The sequence below is a fragment of the Bos mutus genome, chromosome 17 (genome assembly GCF_027580195.1).
Source record: "Bos mutus isolate GX-2022 chromosome 17, NWIPB_WYAK_1.1, whole genome shotgun sequence".
Taxonomy (NCBI): Eukaryota; Metazoa; Chordata; class Mammalia; order Artiodactyla; family Bovidae; genus Bos; species Bos mutus.
In genome coordinates, this window is record NC_091633.1 from 19,872,820 (window position 1) to 19,895,181 (window position 22,362).

The following is a 22,362-nucleotide window of genomic DNA, read 5'->3' on the forward strand; positions in this document are numbered from 1 at the left end:
CGGGAGAAATATCAATCACCTCAGATACGCAGATGACACCACCCTTATGGCAGAAAGTGAAGAGGAACTAAAAAGCCTCTTGATGAAAGTGAAAGAGGAGAGTGAAAAAGTTGGCTTAAAGCTCAACATTCAGAAAATGAAAATCATGGCATCTGGTCCCATCACTTCATGGCAAATAGATGGGGAAACAGTGTCAGACTTTATTGTTTTGGGCTCCAAAATCACTACAGATGGTGACTGCAACCATGAAATTAAAAGATGCTTACTCCTTGGAAGGAAATTTATGACCAACCTAGATAGCATATTGAAAAGCAGAGACATTACTTTGCCAACAAAAGTCCGTCTAGTCAAGGCTATGGTTTTTCCTGTGGTCATGTATGGATGTGAGAGTTGGACTGTGAAGAAGGCTGAGCGCTGAAGAATTGATGCTTTTGAACTGTGGTGTTGGAGAAGACTCTTGAGAGTCCCTTGGACTGCAAGGAGATCCAACCAGTCCATTCTGAAGGAGATCAGCCCTGGGATTTCTTTGGAGGGAATGATGCTGAAGCTGAAACTCCAGTACTTTGGCCACCTCACGCGAAGAGTTGACTCATTGGAAAAGACTCTGATGCTGGGAGGGATTGGGGGCAGGAGGAGAAGGGGACGCCAGAGGATGAGATGGCTGGATGGCATCACTGACTCGATGGACGTGAGTCTGAGGGAACTCCGGGAGTTGGTGAGGGACAGGGAGGCCTGGTGTGCTGCGATTCATGGGGTCACAAAGAGTTGGACATGACTGAGCGACTGAACTGACTGACTGATACTCCAACTCTAGTAATAATGAAGTGTCCCCATTTCAGCAGAATATTTATGGTCTTTATAAAAGAATGAATATTTTAAAAAATACCTCTTTTTCTTTCTGAGCTAGGAAATTGAGTGTAATATTCAAGTGTATATTCAAGACAATTCTGAATCTTACTTACCTATCAGGTAAAAAGAGTTCTCAAGAAATAGAAAGTCTGTAAAGGAGTCCTGGGCTTTCATTAAAATGGAAAGACAAGTTTATCTACCTATGGGGTCACCTCATAGGTTCAAGTATCCTAAGTCTTTGGTTTGCAAGATCACATAGGAATAGCCTGATTGTGAGATTATATCAGATTGACTTACATGCTGAAGAAAACAGTGATTTTTTTTTTCCCCTTGTAATGTTAGTTTTTTTTTTATGTTGATAAAAGTAATATGTTGTTTGGATTTTTATAAGGAAAATGCATTTACAAGTTACCTGTGTAATGTGAATAAATAAGTAAAGAATAAAGTATTAAATTTTAGAGATTTAGAACTCATCCCCTCCCCCCCAAAAAAGGAAAATAATTTTCTTTAATCCTTACATCTAAAAATAACTTATTTTGATATTTCAGTGTGCTTGCCCTCAGCCTTTTTCAATGCATATGTACATACAGACACACACACGTCATTTGATCATAGAGTTTGTACAGTTTGGAATACTTTTTTGACTTAGCATTAATTATATTGCAAAAGTTTTCAAATTTAGTTAGAATCACAGATTAAACTTCTTCCTGGACATCCATTTTGCAATTTTAAAATTCAGAAACGAGTGTGAAAAAAAATTGTTAGCCATGTGCACATTCAATTGTCAGAAATGAAGAGGTGTGTATTGATGTGGCTGGTGAAAAATGTTTTAATAATATTTGTTCTTAAATAGCAGAGAGAGAAAAAAGGAAAGATGAGCTACTTGATATCGCAAAGTCAAAGCAAGAACGCATGAATGCAGAGCTGCATAATCTGAGACAGGTACGTCCCCACTCACTCTTCACTATTAAGTGGGAAACATTTATAAACAGACATCAAATTAGGAAAAGTGTATGCCTGGTGATTTTGTTTATGGTGCTTCTGGAATCCTGACTACTTTAAAGGTGTATCAATCGTATTAACCTCGCAGATAGAGTCTTGCTTATAGTAAAGGAGACTGGTTATACTAACAAATCTTGGTGCTAACATAGGAAAAAGGAAAGCAAACATATTCAGCATATGTCTTTAGCCACTGTCTGATACGTTTTAGTGTCTGAAACACCCAATTGTTGGCTTGCTTTAGCTTTGTCGTTACACTTTGTATTGATTTATCAATATCTACGGCAGATTTACGTAAAACAACAGCGTGATCTGCAGTTTCTTAATTTCAATGTGGAAAATTCTCAGGAATTAATACAGATATATGACTCAAAGATGGAGGAATCAAAGGGCATGGAATCCAGGTAACCTTAGTAAGATGCCATTAATATGATATTGTATTTATTTCCATCATTCATCAATATTTGTTAAGTACCTACTATGGGTCAGTACTTACTACTATTCCCTAGATAGCAGGGAGTAAATGGGAAAAAATATATGTGAGCTAATAATTATCATTTTAATCCTGGGTTGTAGTGAGACTAGATTTAGAATTTAGGCATGATCCTAATTAAACTATTTGATAAATTTCATTAAATACATTATTTGTGTGTGTGTGTTGTATAGAAGGCTTTGAGGTAAAGTAGACATTACAGAGATGAATCATTTATTCAGAACTCTCAGTATTTTAGGCACTGGGCTAGGAATAGGGAGAATAAAGATATACTGGGTATTATGCTTATCTAAAAGAAAGAACATCAAAGAATGGTAGAAATAACTGCAGTAGAAGTTCAGCTGAGGGTGACCTCTGCTCTCAGCTTGATCTTTCCATTTTCCTTATTAATAGAAGAAGATATCTGCTCTTACCTATAACAGGCAGTATGTGAATTAAATTGGTTTCTGTAAAAGTAAAATATAAACATATGAAGAGTGGTTTAATTTAACAAGCATGCAACTGTCCCACAGTTCAGTTTAGTCCACATATCCAGCCAAAATAGTAAGGGAGTGGTGGAAAGTAGGGGGCATTCGGGGAACTCCCATTTCTCCACGTAAGGGCAGAAGCTGGGCCCAGTGGCACGCTCCTTTCCCTAGGAGGCTGGCGTTCAGGGTCGGGAGTGGTCAGGAGTTGCAGGGTTTTGCTGCAGACAGGAAGACTGGGAACTCACCCCACACTTTGCTGCATTCGCTGTGCTTTTCTTCGGGTCTTTTACTGGGGATTCTAACACCATCGCTCTGTATCCCAGCATCTGCAGCTGCTACTAATAAACATCAGACGAAGCCGGCGATCTCCAGCAGGCAGAAGCCCCTAACCAGTTGTCTCTCTTTCCTTTTTGTACTTCATTTCCTCTGGGAGGCACCTGGGCTAGACAATTGAAGTTATTCTTTAAGAACATAAAGCGGCCTTTCCTATTCTAGAAGGAGAATCAGAATCATATAGATTAGAACACCTGAACACATGTGACATGAGAATTTTAACCTTGTAGTAAAAGGTTTGTCACAATGAGTTTTATTTTATGCACATGTGTCATTTTTACTTTACACTGGTTTTCGGTACATAGCTACATAGGTGTAGCAGATAAGTGGGATGTCAGAATACAGTATGGTGAACACATTTGGCACTGTCCAGTTTATCTCTGTACCTTGAATCCCCATTGCCTTTCAGTTCTGGCTTTAGCTCTGTTTACTGTGAAACTAATAGAATTAGGAAAAGAAATAACAGATCAGTCAACAAGTATTTACAGAACACTGAGTGTGTATTAACGACTGTCCTAGGTGCTAGGGGGATTAAAAATGGCTTCATATGTGAAAAACACCCTTAAGCATCTTTAGACAGGACATTCGTGAAACAGCGAGCCTTATAGTTGTAATAGGAGAGTCTCTCTCTGATGAATTAGATCATATATGCAGTAAGATAGTGATTTGCAGTATGGACATATGTATAGTAGACCTTAAGGATGGGACATGGGGGAGTGGGCATGTGGGCTTGGTGATCAGAAAGACTTCCTGGAGGAGGCTGGGCTAAAACTGGGCTCCGAAGAATATAAAATTCCTATCTTCTATTTTCAACTGAGACAAATGGGTCTTATTAGGGTTTAGCTCAACTGATGAGGTTTGAGTGAAATATTTAGAATGATAGTATCAAGTGTATCTTATAACTTCCCGTTTTTTGTAATGCCACCATAGCAGAGACATGTGTTTATCAGACCTTGAAAATAACCACCTAAAAGTCGATTTTAAGAGGGAGAAAAATCAGAAGTCACTGGTTAAGGACCAAAAATTTGAGACCACGTTGGTTCAGCAAACTAGGTCAGACAAGAGCTCTTGTGATGTATGCAAAGAGAAGAAACTACAGGTTAATACTTCATTTGGGGGAAAAAGTGTAATTGCTATCTCATCTCTATTTGCAAAAGACTTAGTGGAGAAACAAAAGTCTTGGTCTCTGGGAGGAAAAATCCAGATTGAACCCGAAAACAAAAGTACATTTTGCAAGATCCACGCAAAATCACACAAAGGGAATGGAATTGGGATTCAGAACGAAGAGAAGCAACCCTCAGAAACATCAACATCTGTATCTGATGATAAATGGCATGACGTCAACGTTTACCTGGGCCTGGCCAGCTGTTCTGATTCAAAGCAGCCAGAAAAGCTGGATGTCGACTATCAGGACCACCTGGAAAGGCCTGGAGTCTCCTGTTGCCACAGAAATGAAGCCTGTGTGGATGAAAGCGACATGTGGGAGTCCAAGTGCTGCCACCCGAGTAACTTCGTAATCGAAGCGCCGGGCCACATGTCTGACGTGGAGTGGATGAGCATCTTCAAGCCTTCCAAAGTGCAGAGGGTCGTGCGCCACAAATCTGTGTGCACTTGTTCAGGAAGCGCCAGCGGGACCAAGTACAACTCTTCGACAAGGTCAGTCTCGTTTCACGTTTGTGAACACCCAGGGAGCCTACTTGGTGGTGTGGTTCAGTTGCTAAGTTGTAGCCAACTCTTTTGCACCCCATGGAGTGTAGCCCGCTGGGTACCTCTGTCCATGGGATTCTTCCAGCAAGAATACTAGAGCGGGTTGCCATTTCCTCCTCTAGGGGATCTCCCTGACCCAGGGATTGAACCCACGTCTCTGCATTTTCACGTGGATTCTTTACCGCCGAGCCACCGGGGAAGCCCAGGGAGCCTACTTACTGAGTTTAGAAATAGAAAAGGCCTGCAGGAGCCACTTCATGCCAGCTGTGAAATGCAAGCAGCGTTTGCAACAGACATTGCGTTTGACACACCACTTCCTCTTTTCATCACAGCACAGGCTGTTGAGTTTTTGATTGCACAGAGACTTGATTCCAGTGAGAAGTTTGTGCCTAGGACAGCATCTGAGGCAAAGGTTTTGCTTAACAACACAGCAAGTTGTCATGAGCTGAGCAAACATGTTTTATTTTAAAACAAACGGGGAGGTCACTTCACAGAGTAGAATGCTGCTCTGGGGCATTCCTCAGCCTGGATCCTTTTGAATCGATAAGCTGTTTCTTTCATGTCCAGATTACATTCCCTAGACCCCAGATAAGACATTCTCCTGGCCTGCATTGGCTTATTGATACATCCGACTGCTTTGGCCTTTGTGTTCAGTTTACATCTCCCAAACTTTCTTACTTTTCAAAATCATGCAGGAGAAAGAATATTTGTATTTAACAAGCTGGTAACAGTTATTGGCCTTTTTCTTTCAGTTTTATTGAGATATAACTGATGTGGAACACCGTCTAAATTTAAGGTGTTTGTCGTAACGATTTAAGTACATCAGAAAATGATGAGCACAGTAAGTTTAGTGAATGGCCATCATCTCATATAGATACAAAAGAAAAAAAAATTATTGTTTCCTTGTGATGAGAACCCTTAGGATTTACCTTCTCAGCAATTTTCGTATATAGCCTACAGCAGTGTAAATGTTATTAATCCTACTGTATGTGAAATCTCTAGTTCTTATAACTGTAAGTTTGTGCCTTTTGACCATTTCTATCTGACTGTATTTTTTATTTTGTTTAAGAGAAGAAAATGCATTCAGTTCAGTTCAGTCGCTCAGTCGTGTCTGACTCTTTGCGACCCCATGAATCGCAGCACGCCAGCCCTCCTGTCCATCACCAACTCCCGGAGTTCACTCAGACTCACGTCCATCGAGTCAGTGATGCGATCCAGCCATCTCATCCTCTGGCGTCCCCTTCTCCTCCTGCCCCCAATCCCTCCCAGCATCAGAGTCTTTTCCAATGAGTCAACTCTTCGCATGAGGTGGCCAAAATACTGGAGTTTCAGCTTCAGCATCATTCCCTCCAAAGAAATCCCAGGGCTGATCTTCTTTAGAATGGACTGGTTGGATCTCCTTGGAGTCCAAGGGACTCTCAAGAGTCTTCTCCAACACCACAGTTCAAAAGCATCAATTCTTCGGCGCTCAGCCTTCTTCTTAGTTGTTAGCAAATGCTGCCCTTTCAGGCTCATCCCACTGTCCGTTGCTGAATCCTGTAGGTAGTTGTGGGGCACTATCCTAACTTGTGCTATTTTTAAAGAAAACCTTGCTCTTTGACCTTAAATTATAGAAAGAATAAAGTTTCTCTATTGAGAGCCTTATCTGAATCATCACATTGCCTTTCATAGGACTTTATAGTTAAAAATTCCTTTTGGGGATTTTCATTGTTTGGGTTTTCATTTGGCCTGTTTAGAAGCCTGAGTCATTTAAAAATCATATACTGATTCTGTCAGTTGCAAAAGCTTTTTAAAAAATTGGTTGTTACACTAAATGTTACCTGTTCATATTTGGTTTTAATAAAAGATTGCCTTAAGTAATCACAAATCCCAGTAGGACACAACTTCCTGTTTTTCACTACTGAACAAAAACACGCATATATTAAGGGAAAAATTTTGTGTTAGACAGTTTTAAGAGTACAGTGGACATATATTAAATTTAAGGCATGAAAGAAATTCCAAAGCAACTTCTGAGTTTTCTTTCCAGGCCCTTTTGACCTCCCTGGCTTGAAATAATTCAAGTGACTTCTTGTTCTTCCAGCAGAGGCACATGCCAAGGCATCGCATGACAAATGCATGATTAAGTAGAAAAGATAATCATGTTTTCCCATTCTTCCTTAGATTATAAGAACTTGTGTGCACACTTCATCATCTGACCAAAATGTTCTTCACATTTATACCTCCATTCCATTTGACAGCCAGGGGTGTATCTGTGGACAGAGAAGCCATAGCAGCTGCCCTGACTGATCCAGAAGGTCCGTGGGAGAAGGAGGTTTCCAGGGCCTGTTTCCAGGCTCTCTGCTTTGAGCCCAGACTTTAATAACCTGCCCAGAAACTTAGCTACATGTGTCTGTTCTCTAATTACTGAGATCCTGTAGAAGAATTAAGGACCCATAACAGTGCCATTCAACTTTCAGAAAAGAACTTTTAAAAAACTATTAGCAAAAATCAATCTCACGCTGAAAACCTAAAATCTACACGTTTAACCTTATACTGTATTCATTTCTTTCCCCTATCTCTCTTGGATGATCCTATCCCTCAAACCTTCTTTTCTTTGCTGTTTTTTCCAGAAGGTGTAGAGAGGAGGACAATTCTCTCTTCTGTAGTTACCCTTTAACAAAGAACTTTGTTTTCTTGCTGTGAAGGGTGTGCATTAATTTATAATATCCTATATAAATATTCTATTCGAATCTATACATTCTATTCAAACTTCAGCTTCTTCATGAAAAAGGAAAAATCTCTCTTTTTGTCCTGTTGAAATGCTTTTCTGTATGAGTATTGGTGTCATATGTTTGTTATTGTTTCAAGATGCCTGTTTTTGTTTGGTTTTATTATTCACAGTGAGCTGATCGCCATCCAGCAGTCCCACTGTTTGGATTCTTCAAAATCTGCCTTAAGAGAGGATGAGAAGTTGATAGAGACAGAATCCTCTTCGGATAAAAAGAACTCATCTAAGATTTTGTTAGTCAACAAAGACGCAGCCCTGCCCAGTGAAAAGGTTTGTATTTCGCTTAGAAATACTCAGCTTAGGGACTTTTCTGGCAGTCCAGTGGTTGGGACTTAGCCTTCCGATGCAGGGGGCTGTGGGCTTGATCCCTGGTCGGGGAGCTAAGACCCCACATGCCTCATGGCCAAAAAACAAAGAACAAAAGAAGAATATTGTAACAAATTCAATAAAGACTTAAAATGGTCCATATTTTTTAAAAAATCTTTAAAGAAAGAAAGAAATACTCAGCTTATTCAAGCACGATTTCTCCCCAGTACACTTTTAATTCTCCTGTAGCAATATTGTTAGCGTGCTTATGTTAGCGTGCTTAATTTTGGCTGTTCTTCAGGTTTTATTTTAACCATAGGACTTTACCTGCATTATTGAACTGAAGTCATACTTACTTCCCTTCTGTTTTCTTTAAACATACTGTAGGTTAGCTTCAGGCAAAATGTCCCTCAGGCCCTCCAAGTGATTGCTGTATCTATTTTTAGTAAATAGCTTAAACACACAAAATGAAGAGTACAAGAAACAACTGTGTACCTACATTCAGATTTAACATGTTTACATTTTGCTGTATTTGCTGTATTTTTCAAGGTTAAAGAAATAGAATGTTACAGATAAAGAGTAAACCCCGTGTGTCATTCTGCCCTGTCCACCCCCTGCCACCAGTCATCCACTACCATGAAGTTGTGTCCACATTTGTTTTTATACTTTTATGTTTTTCGTAAAAGTGTACACTTAAACATCACATACTGTTCAGTTCAGTTCAGTCGCTCAGTCGTGTCCAACTCTTTGCGACCCCATGAATCGCAGCACGCCAGGCCTCCCTGTCCATCACCAACTCCCGGAGTTCACTCAGACTCACATCCATCTAGTCAGTGATGCCACCCAGCCATCTCATCCTCTGGCGTCCCCTTCTCCTCCTGCCCCCAATCCCTCCCAGCATCAGAGTCTTTTCCAATGAGTCAACTCTTTGCATGAGGTGGCCAAAGTACTGGAGTTTCAGCTTTAGCATCATTCCTTCCAAAGAAATCCCAGGGCTGATCTCCAGAATGGACTGCTTGGATCTCCTTGCAGACCAAGGGACTCTCAAGAGGCTTCTCCAACACTACAGTTCAAAAGCATCAATTCTTTGGCACTCAGCCTTCTTCACAGTCTAACTCTCACATCCATACATGACCACAGGAAAAACCATAGCCTTGACTAGACGGACCTTTGTTGGCAAAGTAATGTCTCTGCTTTTGAATATACTATCTAGGTTGGTCATAACTTTCCTTCCAAGGAGTAAGCGTCTTTTAATTTCATGGCTGTAGTCACCATCTATAGTGATTTTGGAGCCCAGAAAAATAAAGTCTGACACTGTTTCCACTGTTTCCCAATCTACTTCCTATGAAGTGATGGGTTTTAGAGCCCCCCAAAATAAAGTCTGTCACTGTTTCCACTGTTTCCCCATCTATTTGCCATAAAGTGATGGGACCGGATGCCATGATCTTCGTTTTCTGAATGTTGAGCTTTAAGCCAACTTTTTCGCTCTCCACTTTTACTTTTTCATCAAGAGGCTTTTTAGTTACTCTTCACTTTCTGCCTTAAGGGTGGTGTCATCTGCATATCTGAGGTTATTGATATTTCTCCTGGCAATCTTGATTCCAGCTTGTGCTTCTTCCAGCCTAGCGTTTCTCATGATGTACTCTGCATAGAAGTTAAATAAGCAGGGTGACAATATACAGCCTTGACGTACTCCTTTTCTTATTTGGAACCAGTCTGTTGTTCCATGTCCAGTTCTAACTGTTGCTTCCTGACCTGCATACAGATTTCTCAAGAGGCAGGTCAGGTGGTCTGGTATTCCCATCTCTTTCAGAATTTTCCACAGTTTTTTGTGATCCACACAGTCAAAGGCTTTGGCATAGTCAAGAAACCGGAAGTAGATGTTTTTCTGGAACTCTCTTGCTTTTTCGATGATCCAGCGGATGTTGGCAATTTGATCTCTGATTCCTCTGCCTTTTCTAAAACCAGCTTGAACATCAGGAAGTTCACGGTTCACGTATTGCTGAAGCCTGGCTTGGAGAATTTTGAGCATTACTTTACTTGAATGTGAAATGAGTGCAATTGTGCAGTAGTTTGAGCATTCTTTGGCATTGCCTTTCTTTGGGATTGGAATGAAAACGGACCTTTTCCAGTCCTGTGGCCACTGCTGAGTTTTCCAAATTTGCTGGCATATTGAGTGCAGCACTTTCACAGCATCATCTTTCAGGATTTGAAATAGCTCCACTGGAATTCCATCACCTCCACTAGCTTTGTTCGTAGTGATGCTTTCTAAGGCCCACTTGACTTCACGTTCCAGGATGTGTGGCTCTAGGTCAGTGATCACATCATCGTGATTATCTGGGTCCTGAAGATCTTTTTTGTACAGTTCTTCTGTGTATTCTTGCCACCTCTTCTTAATATCTTCTGCTTCTGTTAGGTCCATATCATTTCTGTCCTTTATCGAGCCCATCTTTGCATGAAATGTTCCCTTGGTATCTCTAATTTTCTTGAAGAGATCTCTAGTCTTTCCCATTCTGTTGTTTTCCTCTATTTCTTTGCATTGATCGCTGAGGAAGGCTTTCTTATCTCTTCTTCTATTCTTTGGAACTCTGCATTCAGATGCTTATATCTTTCCTTTTCTCCTTTGCTTTTCGCTTCTCTTCTTTTCACAGCTATTTGTAAGGCCTCCCCAGACAGCCATTTTGCTTTTTGCATTTCTTTTCCATGGGAATGGTCTTGATCCCTGTCTCCTGTACAATGTCACGAACCTCATTCCACAGTTTATCAGGCACTCTATCTATCAGATCTAGGCCCTTAAATCTATTTCTCACTTCCACTGTATAATCATAAGGGATTTGATTTAGGTCATACCTGAATGGTCTAGTGGTTTTCCCTACTTTCTTCAATTTAAGTCTGAATTTGGTAATAAGGAATTCATGATCTGAGCCACAGTCAGCTCCCGGTCTTGTTTTTGTTGACTGTATAGAGCTTTTCCATCTTTGGCTACAAAGAACATAATCAGTCTGATTGTGGTATTGACCATCTGGTGATGTCCATGTGTAGAGTCTTCTCTTGTGTTGTTGGAAGAGGGTGTTTGCTATGACCAGTGCATTTTCTTGGCAAAGTTCTATTAGTCTGCCCTGCTTCATTCCGTATTCCAAGGCCAAATTTGCCTGTTCCTCCAGGTGTTTCTTGACTTCCTACTTTTGCATTCCACTCCCCTATAATGAAAAGGACATCTTTTTTGGGTGTTAGTTCTAAAAGGTCTTGTAGGTCTTCATAGAACCGTTCAACTTCAGCTTCTTCAGTGTTACTGGTTGGGGCATAGACTCTTTGTTTAAAATGTACACAAATGTCTTTTGCAGTGTGATTTTCCAGCTGTCAGTATTTTGTGACCCTCATCAGTGTTGACATTGTGGACCTGGCCTCTTCATTCTGATGGTTGCTCAGTGTGCTGTCCAGTGACCGAATACACCGCAGTCTGTCTGTTCACACCCTGACATGCAGACAGTGAGGTTATTTCCGTGTGGGTGTGTGTTTAGTTGCTCAGTCGTGTCCGACTCTTTTCGACTCCATGGACTGTAGTTCACCAAGCTCCTCTGTCCATGGAATTCTCCAGGCAAGAATAGTGGACTGGGCTGCCATTTCCTACTCCAGGGGATCTTTCCCACCCAGGGATGGAGTCCACTTTTCCTGCGCTCCTGGATTGGCAGGCTGATTCTTCATGACTGAGCCACCTGGGAAGCCCTGGGGTTGTTTCTACACTCACTGTTGTGGATGAGCCAGTGTCTTTATCATGAACAGGCTTCTGATCGCAGCTGTATCATAAAGAAAATTAGTTCAAGTAAACTTAGTCATTTTGGGGGTTCTTTTGGGAAGATATCTGGCCTTGAAAGCATCTGATCTGAGTTCAAATCCCCAGTTTGCTTTGTCTTAGCTCAGTGACCATAGTACAGTTATTTAACTTCTTTGAGCCTCAATTTCTTCACCTACAAATATATAATTAAAGCATCACAGTTGGGGCTTCCTTCATAGCTCAGATGATAAAGCATCTGCCTCCAATGCAGGAGACCTGGGTTTGATCCCTGAGTTGGGAAGATCCATTGCAGAAGGAAATGGCAAGCCACTCCAGTATCCTTGCCTGGAAAACTTCATGGACACACAAGCCTGGTGGGCTGCAGTCCATGGGGTCGCAAAGAGTCAGACACGACTGAGCCACTAACACACACACACAGCATCACAGTTCCTTGGTTTCAAGGGGATGTCGTAGGGCTTGGCCGCTAATGTGTGTTTTGATGAGTGTTGGTTCTCTTTGTTATGAATTGATGGTCCTAAGTGTTGACTAGAATCAGGAGCATCTGGGCTGTTCATTCACTGATGGCGGGAATGTAAATGGCAGAGCCACTTTGGAAAACACTTGGGTACTTTCTATTAAAATAACTGCTTTAAAAAAAAAGTTAAAAATACACCTACCATATGACCCAGCTATTCTACTCCTGGAGAAATGGAAACATATGTCCACATAAATATTCAAGCAGCTTTATTTTCACTAGTTAAACAAAACTGGGAACAACCTGAGTATGCTACAGAGGGTGGTTTATCCATACAATGGAGTACTTCTCAGCAATAAAAAGGAATGAACTATTTATACACATACAGCATGGGTGTACCCCAAGATAATTATGCTGAGATAAGAAGCCAGACAGACAAAAGTATGTAATGCATTTATACAAAATTCTAGAAAATGCAAACTAATCTCCTGTGAGAGAAAGCAGATCAGTAGTTGTCTGGGAATGGGAAGGAGGGACTCTGAGAGGCAGGATTTCCCCAGGGACACAGGCATGGCAAATGTGACCTGTATTCATCATGGGAATGGTTTCATGGGTGTGTACATGTGCCAGAACTCACCAGATGTTAATTGTATATAGTTGTATGTTTACCGTGGAAAACTCACAGGTTGTACACACGTTATATACTGTGAAAAACTTTTAACACAAAGTAGAAAATTAAACAAGAATGAACAAACTAAGGTATATTTCCACATATTTTTGAAAGCTAACAGAGGACTTCCCTGGCAGTCCAGTGGTTAAGACTCTGTGCTCCCAATGCAAAGGACCTAGGTTTGATCCCTGGTCAGGGAACTAACCTACATGCTCTATGGTGTGACCAAAAAATAAAAAATTAAACAATTTAAAAGCTAGCAAGCCTTAAGTGTTAAAGTTGCATTTTGTAAGTGTTTTGACTTGATAATTACACCCTTGACAAGTTGATTTAAGAGAGGTAAACAATGCCTACGATTCTTTTATCACATGGGTGTTACTTAATTAGTTGTAGTAAGTTCTGTTGAAGTCAAATTATCTGGTCAAATAGGTTTTAAGAAAGAACTGAGATTTGGTTCTTTTAGTATTTAGTGTTCTGCTTTGGCATGTAACAAACACCTAAAGTCAAAGAACTAGTCATGAATAGTTGATGTTCGTGTCTGTTAGATTGTTCTTGTAGACATAAACGTTGGAAAGTGTTTCTTGATTTCATCAGTGCTTGAACTGTGTTGTGTTCCCAGGATGATTTTTCTCCCACGAGCAAGCTTCAGCGTTTGCTGGCAGAATCCCGTCAGATGGTCACGGACCTGGAGCTGAGCACCCTGCTTCCCATCAGCTCTGAGAATCTCAGCACCAGCAAAAGTGTACGTGCTTCCTTTTCTTTTGACCCCACCTGTAGTATCTGAACATTTTCCGTCATTGTGTGCGAACGTCACTTTCTGTTAGAATGATGGTGTCTTCGTGTCTGGGGGAAGGGGTTAGCAGCCTGGGTTTAAGGAGGAACAGAATGTTGCCACAGATGTCACCACACCCAGACTTCCTCTTTCCAATTACCTGGGCACATGCACGTACATTCTGGGGGATTTTTAAAAGACATTTTATTATAGAAAATTTCAAGTACAGATGTAGAAAGACTACTTCTAATCCCAGAGTTCCAGTAACCATCCCCTTTCTGCCGCCTTTGTTTCATCTTCCCCCATCGGTCCTGTTTTTTCCTGAAACATTTTAAAGCAAACCCTAGACATAATGTCAGGTTTCTCTGGTGGCTCAGTGGTAAAGAATCCACCTGCCAATGCAGGAGATGCAAGAGACATCTTGCATCTTGCATCTTGCATTCAATCCCTAGGTCAGGAAGATCCCCTGGAGTAGGAAATGGCAAGCCACTCTAGTATTCTTGCCTGGAAAATCCCATGGACAGAGGAGCCTGGCGGGTAGCTACAATCCATGGGGTCACACAGAGTTGAACATGACTTAGCAAAAACAACAGACATCATGTCTTTTCACGCATATGTACTTCATTCTGTAGCTCTAACAGATAAGGACTTTTATTAGACCCAGCCACATTCACAGTAACTTTTTAATATTGTCTAATGACTACACCACCTTAAGGTCTCCCTGTTTGTCTCAAAAGTATCTTTTTACTATTTGTTCAAATTAATACTCAATCAAGGTCCATATTTTGCACTTCAGTGAATCCCTAAGGTCTCTCTTCATCACTAACAGTTCCTTCTCCTTCCTTCCCTCCCTCTCTCCTTCCTTCCTCCTCTCTTCTTTCTCTTGTGTTTCATTTTTTAAAAAATATTTATTCGTTTGACTGTGCTGGGTCTTAGTTGCAGCGCGTGGGATCTTATCTTATTAGTTCCTCAACCAGAGATCGAACCTGGGCCCCCTCCATTGAGTGTAGAGTCTTAGCCACTAGACCGCCAGAGAAGTCCCTTCTGTCTTTGTCTTTTGATGCCACTTATCTGTGGGAGAAGCACTGGGTCATTGTCCCGTAGATTTGCCCAGGGACTGAGATAGGCTGGATGGCTCCATCCTCGCTGTTGCGTCACACATACCTCTCGCCTCCAGATTCCTGTAAGCTAGTATTTCTCTCCAGTGACTTGTTTAGACTTGGGGTCAGTTTGGGTTCTTTTTGTTGCTTTGGCCACACGCCCTCATGGTGACACCCAGCCTGCTGCCTGGTGCGTCGTATCGGGGGATCCTCCTGTCTGGTTGCCCCACGTTTGGATGTCAGACTTAATGGGGAGATTGTCAGCCTAAGCTTTTTTATTATAGAGTTTCCCTAAAGTTCACTTAATGACTTTCGTGTTTCTTGATTGTTGTGCTTTAGATCTGTTGTTTCATTAGGGATTGCAAAGTAGTCATTTTCTAAATCTATCCGTCTTTGAGGAGTGTGTCACACATTAATTCTAAACGCTTTCTCTGAGCACAGGAACATTGCAGTAGCAGTGATAGAAGTTGCTTTGTAGATTTTATAGCCTGACATAAATAGTGAAAAGAACATTGAACTTGAAATCAGGACACTTGAGTCCCAGTTTCCCAGTCTGTAAAATACAAGCTTGAGATGAGTGCTATAAGATTCCAGGTCCATTAGTTGGATGTGCTGTGGACATAGTTCAAGATAATTGAAAGCCATTGAGTTAAACTTTTTTGTATCCCTGACAAAATAAAATTAGAAAGATCTTCAAGACATTGAAATACCATTTGTTAAAAAATTTTTTAAATTTATTTTTGGCCGCACTGTGTCTTAGTTGCAGCAGGCAGGATCTTTGCTGTAACAGATGGGATCTTTCATTTCAGCGCCCCGGCTTCTCTCCAGTTGTGGCGTAAGAGCTCAGGTGCCCTTCTGTCTGTGGGATTTTAGTTCACCAAAATCCCACAGATTTTTTTTTTTTAACTTTTTTACTTTGTATTGGGGTATAGCTGATTAACAATGTTGTGATAATTTGAGGTGAACAGGGAAGGGACTCAGTCATACAGATACATGTATCCATTTCCCCCCAAAACTCCCCTCCCATTCAGGCTATGGAAGACGGATTCTTACCACTGGACCACTAGGGAAATCCCTGAAATACCTCTTTTTTTTTCATCATTTATTTATTTATTTATGGCTGCACTGGGTCTTCATCACTGCACCTGGGGCTTTCTCCAGTTTTGGTGAGCGGGGGCTACTCTGGCTGCAGTGTGTGGGCTCCACGTCGCAGTGGTTGCTCTTGTTGCAGAGCATGAGCCCTATGCACAGGCTAAGTAGCTGCAGTGCACAGGCTGGGTTTCTGCAGCATGTGGGATCTTCCTGGACCAGGGATTGAACCTGCGTCTCCTGCATTGGTAGGCAGATTCTTAACCACTGAGCCACCAGGAAAGCCCTTAATGCCTATATGCAGGCGTGCATGTGTGCGAAGTTGCTTCAGTCGTGTCCAACTCTTTGTGACCCACTGGACTACAGCCCACTAGGCTCCTCTGCCCATGAGATTCTTCAGATAAGAATGTTGGAGGGTTGCCAGTCCCTTCTCTAGGGGATCTTCCCAACCCTGGGATCAAACCCACATCTCTTATGTCTCCTGCATTGGCAGGTGGGTTCTTGACCACTGGTGCCACCTGGGAAACACTAGACTCAGTGGTAAAGAATCTGCCTGCCAAGCAAGAGACGTGGGTTCAATCCCTGGGTTGGGAAGATCCCCTGGAGGAGGAAATGGCAACCCACTCTAGCATCCCTGCCTGGGAAATCCCGTGGACAGAGGATCCTGGCAGGCTACAGTCCATGGGGTCAAAAAAGAACTGGAACCAACTTAGCTACTGAACAACCACCACCAACATCCCTCTCAAGATATAGAACATCTCCATCACCCCAGAAAGTTCCCTCATGGTCTTTGGAGTGAATCTTTTCCCTACCTCCACCCTAGGCAACTACTGATTTGACTTTTATCATTAGAGAATAGTTTTGCCTGTTCTAGAACTTCATATAAATGCAATGATACAGGTTTTACTGTTATTTTATGACCAACCTAGACAGCATATTCAGAGAAGGCAATGGCAACCCACTCCAGTACTCTTGCCTAGAAAATCCCATGGACAGAGGAGCCTGGTGGGCTGCAGTCCACGGAGTCGCTAGGAGTCAGACATGACTGAGCGACATCACTTTCACTTTTCACTTCCATGCATTGGAGAAGGAAATGGCAACCCACTCCAGTGTTCTTGCCTGGAGAATCCCAGGGACGGGGGAAGCTGGTGGGCTGACGTCTCTGGGGTCACACAGAGACGACTGAAGTGACTTAGCAGCAGCAGCAGACAGCATATTAAAAAACAGAGACATTACTTTGCCAACAAAGGTCCGTCTAGTCAAAGCTATGATTTTTCCAGGAGTCATGTATGGATGTAAGAGCTGAACTATAAAGAAAGCTGAGTGCTGAAGAATTGATGCTTTTAAACTGTGGTGTTACGGAGAAGACTCTTGAGAGTCCCTTAGACTGCAAGGAGATCCAACCAGTCCATCCTAAAGGAAAGCAGTCCTAAATATGCATTGCAAGGACTGATGCTGAAGCTGAAACTCCAATACTTTGGCCACCTGATGCAAAGAACTGACTCATTGGAAAAGACCCTGATGCTGGGAAAGATTGAAAGCAGGAGGAGGAGGGGATGACAGAGGATGAGATGGCTGGATGGCATCACCGACTCGATGGACATGAGTTTGAGTAAACTCCGGGAGTTGGTGATGGACAGGGAGGCCTGGCGTGCTGCAGTCCATGGGGTCACAAAGAGTCGGACACGACTAAGCGACCAAAGTAACTGACTGACTTACAGGTTGTACTCCTTATCTAGCCTCTTTCAGTAGAATTATTTTGAGATTCATACGTTGAATTCATTCATTCATTCATATGTTGCTGTTTATCAGTATTTCACTCTTTTTTATTGCTGATTAGCATTCCATTGTATGAAAAGACCACAGTTTGTTTATTTGCCTGTTGATGGGCTATTTGGGTTGTTTCCAGTTTTGGACTATCAGAAGTAAAGCTGTGAACATTTCACACACACAAGCCTTTTTTTTAAATTGACATATATCTTCATTTTTCTAAGGGTAAATACCTAGAATTGCTAGTTATAGCATTTAAATTTTTAATAAACTGCCGAGTCATTTTTCAGAGTGGTTGGTACCATTTTATGTCCCTCCCAGCCCTGTATGAAAGACCTAGGTTCTCCACAGCCTCACACAACCGTGGTTTTTTTTTTAATTATTAATTTTTGGCTGCACTGGGTCTTTGTTGCTGCTCACGGGCTTTCTGTAGTTGTGGTGAGCAGGGGGCTACTCTCTGTTTGTGGGGTGCCGGCTTCTCATTGTGGTGGCTTCTCTTGCTGCAGAGCAGAGGCTCTTGTGTACTGGCTCAGTAGTCGAGGCTCAGTAGTAGTTACTCCGTGGCATATGGAGTCCTCCTGGACCCAGCAATCAAGTCGTCGTCCCCTGCTTTGGAAGGCAGAGTGTTAACCACTGGACCACCAGGGAAGTCCCTGACCTCAGTGTTGTCAGTCCATTTGATTTTAGCCATTCTAGTATATTTGACATAGCATCTCACTGCCATTGACTAATTTGCATTTTCCTGATAACCTAATGACAAGCATCTTCATGCACTCCTTGGCCCTTCAGGTGTCTTCCCCTTCTCCTATGTACTCTGTTTTCCCAGCATCTCTAGAATCAGTGAATCCATTCAGTTCAGTTCCGTAGCTCAGTTATGTCCGACTCTTTGTGACTCCATGAACCACATAATGCCAGGCCCCCCTGTCCATCACCAACTCCCAGAGCCCACCCAAACTCATGTCCATCAAGTCGGTGATGCCATCCAACCATCTAATCCTCTGTCGTCCCCTTCTCCTCCTGCCCTCAATCTTTCCAAGCATCAGGGTATTATCTAATGAGTCAGCTCTTTGTATGAGGTGGCCAAAGTATTGGAGTTTCAACTTCAACATCAGCCATTCCAATGAACACCCAGGACTGATCTCCTTTAGGATGGACTGGTTGGATCTCCTTGCAGTCCAAGGGACTCTCAAGAGTCTTCTCCAACACCACAGTTCAAAAGCATCAATTCTTCTGTGCTCAGCTTTCTTTATAGTCCAACTCTCACATCCATACATGACCATTGGAAAAACCATAGCTTTGACTAGATGGACCTTTGTTGGCAAAGTAATGTCTCTGCTTTTTAATATGCTGTCTAGGTTGGTCATAACTTTCCTTCCAAGGAGTGAGCTTCTTTTAATTTCATGGCTGTAGTCACTATCTGCAGTGATTTTGGAGCCCCCCAAAATAAAGTCAGCCACTGTTTCCACTGTTTCCCCATCTATTTGCCATGAAGTGATGGGACCGGATGCCATGATCTTAGTTTCTGAATGTTGAGCTTTAAGTCAACTTTTTCGCTCTCCTCTTTCACTTTCATCAAGAGGCTCTTTAGTTCTTCTTCACTTTCTGCAATAAGGGTGGTGTCATCTGCATATCTGAGGTTATTGATATTTCTCCCGGCGATCTTGATTCCAGCTTGTGCTTCCTCCAGCCCAGCGTTTCTCATGATGTACTCTGCATACAAGTTAAATAAGCAGGGTGACAATATATATCCTTAATGTATTCCTTTTCCTATTTGGAACTAGTCTGTTGTTCCATGTCCAGTTCTAACTGTTGCTTCCTGACCTGCATACAAATTTCAGGAGGCAGGTCAGGTGGTCTGGTATTTCCATCTCTTGAAGAATTTCCCACAGTTTATTGTGATCCACACAGTCAAAGGCTTTGGCATAGTCAATAAAGCAGAAATAGATGTTTTTCTGGAACTCTCTTGCTTTTTCGATGATCCAGTGGATGTTGGCAATTTGATCTCTGGTTCCTCTGCCTTTTCTAAAACCAGCTTGAACATCAGGAAGTTCACGGTTCATGTATTGCTGAAGCCTGGCTTGGAGAATTTTAAGTATTACTTTACTAGCATGTGAGATGAGTGCAATTGTGCAGTAGTTTGAGCATTCTTTGGCATTGGCTTTCTTAGGTATTGGAATGAAAACTGACCTTTTCCAGTCCTGTGGCCACTGCTGAGTTTTCCAAATTTGTTGGCATATTGAGTGCAGCACTTTCACAGCATCATCTTTCAGGATTTGAAATAGCTCAACTGGAATTCCATCACCTCCACTAGAATCAGTGAATAGTACACTGGAAAGTATATGACATCTGAAGGCAGTATTTTTGCCAACTTAATGATTATCTGATTCTAGCTGTGGGATGTTAAGCAAGAGATTTAATCACTTTCCCTCTCCTGTGAAAGGAATGTTGCGATGAGATCTCTCTTCTGGATCTTTCCAGCTCAAAAATTCTTTTAAACCAAGTTTTCAGTAACCTTTTCACTAACCTGAATTGTCTTTAAGTCCTTTGCCCATTTTAAATATGAGTTGTTGGTATTTCCTAGGAGGGTTTTTTTCTTGACAAAATCTTTGCAGCATCAGTGAAGTTGTTTATTTACATTGGGGTAGAACATTTTTGCATATTGGTAAGAGTTTTTAAAGTTTTTAACAGCGTTTATTGAGGTATAGTTCACCTATCCATAACCTTCCCCCTTGTAGAAGTGTACAGTTCAGTGGTTTAGTATATTTACAAAGTTGTGCAACCGTCAGCATGATCCAGCTTTAGAACCTTTTCATCATTCCAGAAGGACCTTGCACCCACTGGCAGTTACTCCCCATTTTACTTCCCCCTGCTTCAGGCCGATGTTCATCTACTTTCTGTCCTTGCGGGTTTGTTGGGCAGAGATTTTTCATCAGAGTTTGTTGAATAGAATTCAGAAGATCCATAAATTTTGATGGAGGGGTAAAAATTACACATTAGGTTATTTTTGTTAATCTCTAATTGAAATAGAGCACGTCCTTCAATTATGATATAGAAATGAGCCATCTTCGCACCTGCTACTTATGATCTTGTCATTAGTAGAAATAACAAATAATTCTACCACATTGCAGTTATTACTGGTGTCTTGAAATATCATTTACACTAAGTATTGTGTCAGAATTACAGATCACTAGGCCTGCTGCTAGACCTTATTATTTAATGCCCTAGTAAAGAAGGCTATATACTATTGTATCACAGTCTTATTTAGTATTTTGATAACCACAGTTATAGCTGCCATAATGCAACATATGGGTTCCTAAAAATCACCACACAGTGCAAAACTGCACAATAAAAACCATACAATTTATGGGGAAAATGGGATTTGGAACATAGCCTCAAAACCTTTATCAGTGACACATTTTGAAAAGGACATTTAAATGGTAGGACAGCTTTATGCTTGTGTTAAGAAACACACAAATATTGCCATAAATGTGGCACTTGACTCTGAAAAAGCCCTGAAGTTTGCAGGTAGAATTGGGCGTCGGAGAGGCTGCAGTCTGTGACTCACTGGAAAGTGGCAGAAGGAGGGCGATTGGATGGAAAGTCGTAGCAGCGGGTGTGGATGTGTTTCATGACACCCCCGGGGCGAGAGCTGGTGGGCGTTGGAGAGGTCTGGAAGAAGGGGTGGGTATATTCCTAAATGACCCAGCCCAGTTCACCTAGGGTTTCTTGTGGACAAAAATTAGGCATTAACAAACGCAAACAACTCAAGTCATTCTTAGATATAGCAGATGAATTGGAACAAATATGTGTTTTCAAAACAAGTGTCATAGCAGAACCAGCTATGCTTCAGAGTCATCCTTCTGACAGCTCCTACTCACCCTCATGGCCTCGGTTCTTGTCTTAACCTCCTCTTTGGGGTTTCGTGTTAATTCCTCAGATGTAATCAGGAGCTCTCACTTTTGTCCTCATAGCACCGCTTGAGGGTGGGGGGGGTGTGTCAGAGTGCGTGTCCCAGCACATGACAGCTGGGAACATCCATGGGTCTCTGCTCCCGCTTTAGCACCTTTAGGAGCCTCAATCACTCATGCTGGCCCCCACGCCCTGGTGTAGCACAGGCCATACCTGCTACAGAGTATGCTTGGTAAATACTGTGAATGGAGCTGATAGGAGTTCAGGAAGAATGCAGAAGGGTGACCACAGGTGTAGATGGAAAAAATGCTACAGCTATTCAAGTTTGGTGAAAACTTGGTTTAAGAGAATTTTTTTTTTTTTGGTTTAAGAGAATTTTTGAGCTAGAAAGATCCAGAAGAGAGATCTCATCACAACCATTCCTTTTACAGGAGAGGGAAAGTGATTAAATCTCTTGCTTAACATCCCAGCTAGAATCAGATAATCATTTAGTTGGCAAAAATACTGCTTTCAGATGTAATATATTTTCCAATGGATTATTCACTGATTCTAGAGATGTTGGGAAAGTAAAATTTAACTAACAGAAATCTACTTGGCAATGCACTTTGCAAATTCTGCCCCTCTGGCGCTTTGAGTGGAGTATTGCTGGTTACAGAAAAAGTAAATAATTTTGTAAAAAATTCTTAATTTTTGCAGCAAGGAAGCAGGATAAATTTTGAGCAGCTTGTCTGCTTCCCCAGGATTTTGCCATCTGTCGCTAAAGACAAAGGTCTTAATTGAAAGCCTGTCTCTGAAATAGGCATTCTCACATTGCTGGGGAAGCACAAAGTACTTCTGTCCTTCTGGCAAGGAACCTGTCGATGTTGTCTAAAACTTGCTCT

At 41.7% G+C, this 22,362-nt stretch overlaps 1 protein-coding gene across 2 annotated transcripts in view; it reads left to right on the forward strand.

Annotated features, from left to right (window-relative positions):
* Positions 1 to 22,362, forward strand: part of CCDC62 (coiled-coil domain containing 62) — a 44,767-nt gene that overhangs the window by 17,581 nt on the left and 4,824 nt on the right. The window contains exons 7-11 of one of the 2 annotated variants that reach the window (XM_070386260.1): positions 1,703 to 1,791; positions 2,137 to 2,252; positions 4,072 to 4,797; positions 7,729 to 7,885; positions 13,461 to 13,583. In XM_070386260.1, the coding sequence (XP_070242361.1) occupies positions 1,703 to 1,791; positions 2,137 to 2,252; positions 4,072 to 4,797; positions 7,729 to 7,885; positions 13,461 to 13,583 (1,211 nt within the window). The remainder of the gene's footprint in view (positions 1 to 1,702; positions 1,792 to 2,136; positions 2,253 to 4,071; positions 4,798 to 7,728; positions 7,886 to 13,460; positions 13,584 to 22,362) is intronic. The other variant, XM_070386261.1, reaches the window with a different exon arrangement.